At 43.4% G+C, this 7,784-nt stretch overlaps 1 protein-coding gene across 1 annotated transcript in view; it reads right to left on the reverse strand.

Moving 5' to 3' along the window:
* The window catches only part of PLEKHG4 (pleckstrin homology and RhoGEF domain containing G4), an 87,672-nt gene that overhangs the window by 61,911 nt on the left and 17,977 nt on the right, over window positions 1-7,784 (reverse strand). Inside the window, exons 4-5 of the mRNA XM_017740806.1 lie at window positions 5,659-5,693; window positions 2,818-4,939 (exon numbers count right to left, since the gene is read on the reverse strand). Coding sequence (XP_017596295.1) covers window positions 2,818-4,939; window positions 5,659-5,693 — 2,157 coding nt within the window. The remainder of the gene's footprint in view (window positions 1-2,817; window positions 4,940-5,658; window positions 5,694-7,784) is intronic.

Genomic DNA, 7,784 nt, shown 5'->3' on the forward strand with positions numbered 1-7,784 from the left:
GGAATGGAACACCCTAACAGGTGCTGCTGAATATGCCCCAGTGTGGCTTTTCAGCCTATTTCTTGAATATTAAGATATTTTCCACCCACAAAATAGAGGAATTCTTTCCAGAGCTCCAAAGTTTCAAAATTCACTTTCATTTAGATGCTAGTCATTAGGAAAAAACAGCAGTCATATTATCTGTGAATGGAACCAGTGTAAATTTTAAGCCACCAACTCAAAACAGTTCACATTTGACTTCAGACTTTATTTCTATTTATATCTGAGTCTTTATAAGTTAGACTATATTTGTGCAGAAAATAAGCTCACTGATATTGGAAGTAAAGGAAGAGAGTTAAGAGACAAGGAAAAACCTGCAGACACAGCAAACTCAGATGCCCCAATTCTGAACATGTATTTTGACATAATCTACAATATCTGCTGGAACAAGCAAGCTCCTCCACCTCACACAGAGCAAATTGTGCCTCTGCCCACTGCTGCTGAGGTGCGAACTTCACATCTGAATTGACCCAGTACAGCTTAAGCTTTGCCGTCATTTATAGTTTAAAAGTGGGCAAGATACCCACAGTTTCCAATCATAGTAGCAAAATGACCTCAACAAGACAGAGAGAATTTAACCTACAGAACTGCCTCTTGCTGGTAGAGTCCATTTGTAGGACATTTGCTTTGCTTTGTAATTTTATCTCTAAATTATATCTCTGAGGGTTTAATGGGGCTAGATAAGGGGATGGCTTGTTTGGATCTCAAAGCAATCAAATGTAATTGAATGGATTAAGCTTTTTATAGTACCAGCTATAGTGTTTAAGAAATATTGCCAGTATTAAGATACTTCAGCTGCCCTTTGCCTTCAAGAGTTTATTTGGTTAGTTTGGGTAGTTTTCCTGGCGATTTAGGTTGTTTCTTTTGCTTTACAAACACTGAGATAACAAGGCTTGCTTTTTTCTTAAACGGCAATGCCCAAGTTTAACATCAGCAGACTTGAGGCACGAATGTCACTTATTTCAGTCAAATCCCCAGAATCATTTGTATTGTCCTTCATTAAAAACAAACTCCACACGTACCCAAGAGGGGTCCATCACTGCTGAAATCTCCAGCAGTGGCCAAGATTTATTCTTTGGAGCAGTGAGAACATCACACTTATTATCTCGTAACGAGCTGGACCTGGCTAATTTTAGACAGAAGAGATGAGAACACTGAACAAGCAGCCACTGGACTCATGAGCAAAGTGTCCACCCAGCACTCAACACGGACTAGGTGTTTCAAGGCCCAGTCCTGAGCAAGCATGAAATGAAGCCCCAGGTTCAGCTTGGCCAGGGGAATGGATACCGACAGCGCAGTTACTTCCCGGCATATATCCCCCAAGGCCCACAGACAGGCAGAAGGTGATCCTCTTTTTTCTGTTCATGGTGATAGATGCTCATAGAGATGTGCACTGCAGAAATAGAAACTTTTGAGCTGACCTTCCCATTTCACAGAAGAGAAATGCTTGTCACTTCAAAAGTATTAGAAATGCCTGGCTACCCTGGGTTTGCCTGACTATGGAATTAAATGAGTTTGATACAAATATTAATGAAATTTTATTTTAATCAATGGACACTAATTTATAAGCTCCATTAGGAGGTCGCTAAGACATCAGGTAAAATGTGACATTTGGACACTTGAGAAGCAGCTGTGTGTGCAGCCAAATGGAGTCATGCTGCAACTCTTGGCCACATAATTTGGGACCGGGGCAAGCATTACAGTGGCAGCACGTCCCAAGACAACCAGCTCTGGATCTGTTGCCCCAGAGGGTGAAACATGCTCTAGCAACACGGGTCTGTACGCCAACCCTTTCAAGAGTCCTCACTCCAACATTTCAAGCTGGGTAATTTTCCTAGCCAGGGGTCTCAGGGAATGAGAGCTGTTGAACTGGAATGGCATGTTCCACCCGCCCCCGCCACACACCCGCTCCTCCGTGTGATCTGCATATCGAGCTGCAGCTTTCCAGACTCAGCAGAGCTGGGGAAAGCCCACACTGGGCCCACGCGGTTACACACCGCCTGCCTACAGTCTGGTGCAAAAGGCAGACAGCTGGACTGCCCTCCCAATTCCTTCTGAAGTAGCACAGCTCCAGCTCAGGAACCCAAGCATCAAGAAATCTGGGTAATACCTGCTTGAACATTCCATCTGAGTTGAAGTTAGATGCCTAATTTATCTGCTCTCCCACTCAAGTTAAACAGCTCCTACTTGAAACATAATCAAGCTGAAGAAAGCGTGCCGGAGGGGAAGGCAGGGAAGAGGGGTGGAATCCCTCAACTCTGCTGTTTGCTGCCTGAAATCAGTTACCAGCACATATATTTGTTGATCTTCAGGTCCCATTACATAGCTAGTATTTTACCGTGGCATCCATTGCTGCTTCCTCTTGCCACAATCATCTTCCTAAAGCCAGTTTTCAACTATGAAAGACTTGTACAGTTAGACAAGTCTCTCTGCACACATTCTGCACACCATGAATGTAGCAGGTGGAGGTCACCAGCAATCAGATTAACTGAAATTAAAAGCTTCTTACAATGGAACTTTGCTCTGTATCAATGTAAATTTGCAAAGAAATTTTAAACAAAATACCACAATAAACCCACCTCTGAAGAGAAAGCTCATTTCATGCCACAAAAAATGACAATTTAATCACTTCCCAGTATTTTGTGCTATTACCCCAAAGCCCCCCAGATTTACTTATCAAATCCTGCCTGATAAGTAGTATTCAAGCAGTACTCCTTGAGGATTTTGCTTTCAGTTCATGTTACCAAACACAACCACACAAACATCCAATGGCCGTACCTTTAGGAGATGATGCCCCAGAATCTGCCTCCGGATGGGAGTGCAGAGTGGTAGGCTCTTTATGCCCCTCAGCAGGTCCTGAGGACAGTGGTCCAACCTCCAATTCCTCTTCAATGGATTCCAGTGTTTTTGAGGCTGTAATCTTCCACCTTTCCTCATAAGAAAAACTTTCCTGGTTCTCATCCTGTCCCTGCAAGTCCTGTACTGCAACACACTCTGGATTCAGCACAGAGTTCTCTTCACTTTCAGAGCCATGGTTTTCCACCAGTCTTTGTGGTTCCTCAAACCTCCCTCCAGACCTCTGTGTTTTGAACTGACTTGAGTCATCTTCTTGTGCATTGGGACCCAACAAGTCACTGTTATTTACTTGTTCTGCCACCTGATCCCCCTCTGCTGACAGGGCAGTTCGGAGCAGTATGGCTTCTTCAGCCTTTTTATGCTCTTGCTCTTCACCATCTGACAAGGCTCCATCCACTGGAGCTTTCACAGAACAGTGACTATGACTAGTCTGATTATCATTTATAGTCAACATTTCTTCAGACTCTTTCATTTCTTCTTGGCTGTCCCTTGTTCCCACCTCAAATTCATGTACATCTCCTTGGTTCTGTTCTGGAGGATTTAATGGAGAACTGATATTTGCTTCGTTATCACTGCAGCAAGCACTTACATCTGCCACGTTCCCTGAAGGAGAGCCTCTCTCCACACCTAAATCTGAATTCTCAGGCAATGCAGTGACCTGCGCTGGCTCAACACTTCCACTGACACCCTGGCAAGAGATATCAGAATCTTCCTTCAGTGTGCAACATGGTCCCAAAGGCCCTAGGACAGACACAGGAGAAGCATCCATCAGTGTCACCTCCTTCTGACCCTCCATCAGTGGTTCTGTGTGTACTCCTCGCATCACCTCCTCTTTAGCAGCAGTAGCATCTAGAATCACTTCTGGGCTGTGCTCCAATGTTTCAACACCAGCATCTTCACTAGGTCCATCATTTTGTCCCTCCATGTTTCCAGGGGCACCAGGCACTTGTGCTTTGCAGCTGATACCATCTCCAGCACACACATCGCTGTAGCTGCACAGTGCGTATCGCCAACCCAGTGAGTGTTCACTGCGAGTCTCCTGCACTGCAGATGAATCTCCTGTGCAGCAAGCAGCAGACTCAGCCACAGGAAAGTTATCACCCATGCTTCCAGGATCAACCGGGTTCAGCTGACCTTCTGGAGACAGTTCTCCATGTGCCATCATTTTGTTGCCTTCCAATGGAACGACATTTTTGAGAACTTCTGTAGAAGTGCTCAGAGCGTCCATTTGACAGTGCTCCTTCTGCATAAGTGCTGACTGAATTAAGTTCTTGGAGTAGGTGCTATCCTGTATGACAATAAACCTGTGCTTGCCTTTAGACTCATTCACTCGTGCTCTGGGCTGAGTTAGATAACTTAACGCCAGTGACTGGGTTAAAGATCCTGTTTGTGGCCCAAATCTGGGCAGTGAAACTTCTGCCAGCTCAACGTACTCCCCTTCAAGGTCACTTCTCAAGCTCTCTTGAGTCACAGGACTTGTACAGACACCATTGACCAGAGATTCACTTAATTTTGGAGCTGTGCTGCTAATGACAGGGTTGTCTTGATTTGGACTTAGTTCCTGTAGATGAGACCTCAGGTCTGGTGAACCACACTCAGTAAGGTCCGTGGGGAGGCACAAAATCGAACGTTCCTCTGTTATTTCTGGAGAGATGATACTGTTTTCAATTATTTTTGGTTTATTTATAAATTCAGGATTAACCACTTTATCCCAGGGGACACGAAATATTTTGTCATCAGTGGTTAGTAAACAATTTTCCAGTGCTATACCCATCCGCTCTCCATTGAATGTACTCAACCATTCCAGAGTAAAAATAGAGGTATATGAAACTTCTGGAATCACCACTTCTTCTACATTATGCTTGTCTTTTGCCAAACATTTCAATACAATTCGTGGAGGCTTCTTCAGAGAGGGGACCACCTGCAGGTAGAAGTCACCAGGCTTCAAGATTCGCCAGTCAATGGAAGCTAGCTGGATTACAATCTTCTCTTGAATACACAGGGGCCAGCCTGCATGGCGAAACAGCAATCCGCAGTACGGAGCCTATGGAGACAAGAGAAAGTGTTTTCAGCACCAGGAAAGGACCTTAGCTCAAGCTTTTCAGTAAGAGAGATCAAGAAAACAGATGAACAGAGTTTTTCACACTGAGGTCTTCTCTTTAAAAAGCAGAAACAAGAAAAGCTACCAACACAAACCACCTATGCAGAACAGGTGGGGAAAAGTTACACTGGGAGGCTGCAACCTCCCAGTGAAGGGAAGAAAATACTGCAAAGATAAAACAGGAGATAGGAAGCAGCAAATGAAGAAAGCACAGCAGAGCCACAGAGAAAGAAGGCAGCAAGTCCCATCAGCAAGCTGCAAGGAACCACACTTAACATACCAGCGATTTCCTCATTCCCAAAACATAGCAGCACTCAGGCCATGCCTCAGACAAATCCCACCCAGGTAAAAGAACTGAAGTTTCATCGCTGAACTGAGTTGACTCAATTATTTACAGCTTTATCACAACTTCAAAAAATAACTTCAGTGCTTTGAACTTGATTCTGTTTGGGTAAGATTTAAATTAAGGCATGATATAAGCCATCAATTCCACAATTAATTTCATCTTTTTCTGTACGACATTTCAGATTCAACTAATTCAAGTATTTTGCCATATAGCAGAGAAACCAGATAACTGAAAGGAACTTCCTGGATCCTCACACACCTTGAAACAACAGGTACCGGCATAAAGCAATTTCTTTCTTATATTCATCAATCCTTACCTGCAGCCCAGCCAGATTTATAACTCTCCTTGCACCTGAAACAAAGTTGCTCACAGGTTTGGAAACCAAATCACCCTTCATAATCAGTAATTCTTCCTCCTCAACCCTGTAGCTTATTTTCTGGATGTGTTCCCATTGCCTAGACTTATTAACCCATGTCACATCACCCTTAGCATGTGTACCTTCATCATCTCATCGGTGTGCCTGAAGTATCTCCTTTGTAATGCCCTTTTCTTTTTCTCAAAACCACGTTTCTTTGTTCCATTTGTTCATTGTGCAAAGCATTGCAAAACACTATCTATAATGGCACCAGCACTTGTGCTAGAAGCATCCCTTAAAGCTAAGATCCCACACATCTTCCAGTCACACCCCTACAGTAACCCAGCCACCTACTGGTTTTTCTTTTCAAACTGATGAACTCCAGTTCACAACAGAAATTCTGCCTGACACTTTGTGGAGGCACATGCTTGCCCTCTGAGTCTACTGTTACAAAAATTTAACTACAAAGCTTTAGAGCTCATCTTGTGCAATGCATTTATCACCCTCCTCTTCCAGGTTATTGTTTGTTTGTCCTAGGCTGGTTTCACCACAAACATGCCATACATACTCTTACTTTTTATGCCAAGGTCCTGGATGAGAAGCACTGTGTGTTTCATGACTCCTGCCTCCAACTCTGTTTTCCCTGCAGTACAAACACCCTCCTTTTCACCAGTTTACAGCCATCTTGCAATTCTTGCATAAACCTCAATCCCTTTGACACAGTAATTAATCTTCCATATGACTCCATAATAAATCCTTTATGGCAGAGATTAAACAATGAAACTTATCTCTCTAGAGAGAGCTGGCTTATTAAACAGGCTGGTGTGACACTACCTGCCATGGAGCAAATCACATGAAAACGTTATTCAGTTTTTCATGGGTCAGTTAATTCAGTCCTTGCTCAGTGCGCTGTGTTGTAGGCTCAGCTTGTTCTCTGTATTTTGTTACTAGCCCTGACTTAACAGATTCAATAAAATCCCTGTTACCAGACATTCAGCATTATATGGTAACTTCTTCCATATTCCAGGATGGAGATCTGCCAGTCCTATTTCTTCAAAATAGCCAAGTTCAGTTACAGCAGTTTTACTTCTGTTCACTTACTGCTACTGTCCTACTGATGTACCTTCATGCTGTATCACTACGAAACTGAACCTTATTTTAGTTTTTGTTTACTTGAAGGATCATATTAATATTGCCTTTCTACTCTAACCTCGACTCAGAGCAGACGCACCTCCCCTTCTTTCCTCTTTCTATTAAGTTAGAACCCAAAAGCCCTATAACCTAACACACAGTTGCTTGTACTTCCCTCAAAGGCACAGCTAAGCTTTCCAGTCTGATGTTCTCAGGCTTTCTGATCTGCAAGACACAGATGCCTCTATCAGTAAGTTCCTTTCATCCACAGCACAGTTAAACTCGGCAAACCAAGAGTCCACCTTTTGCAGCAGTTTGCACAAGCTGCTCTGGCTCCAGCAGGCCTTAGGCTAAATGTACTTCATGGACTTCTATATCAAGCTCAAGACTCACATAGCACCTCAGTCAGTAAAGCTTGTGGCTCCTACAAAGTGCCCAAGCCAAGTATTTTGTACCTAAGTTTTAAACTAGAGCCATTTGCAGTTTTCCTGAAGAGACAATACCATGGCACCCTACACCACACCAACCCCTCTTCGTCCAGTGGAGTATCTCCTAGTAGGTGTATTAAGACCAAGGGTCTGTACCAAGGGTCTTTCAGGGGAAGAAGACGCAGATAAAGAAGATCAGTTCCCAAACTATAATAGTTTATAGGACTGAAAAGTGAAAGACGCAATCAGCAGCAGCATAAACATAAAGCTGAATTCCATCAGTACATACTTGACATAGAGATACGGTTAAAATTTGGATGCAGAGTAACCCACTGGAGGGCCATTCATACATTAAGAAATTCAAAAACACAGCCCCACTGCTTAGATGCTTACTTGTCTGCCTACTGACTCATAAGGAGAAAACTCAGCACTAACATCACCAAAACCAAAATGCAGAATGCATTGAAGTTCCTGAAAAACCCTACAAAGCCACAGTCTAAACTGCATCAAGAGGCAGAGTAACATCCA

The sequence above is a fragment of the Corvus brachyrhynchos genome, unplaced genomic scaffold, assembly GCF_000691975.1.
Source record: "Corvus brachyrhynchos isolate BGI_N302 unplaced genomic scaffold, ASM69197v1 scaffold26, whole genome shotgun sequence".
In the NCBI taxonomy this organism is placed as follows: Eukaryota; Metazoa; Chordata; class Aves; order Passeriformes; family Corvidae; genus Corvus; species Corvus brachyrhynchos.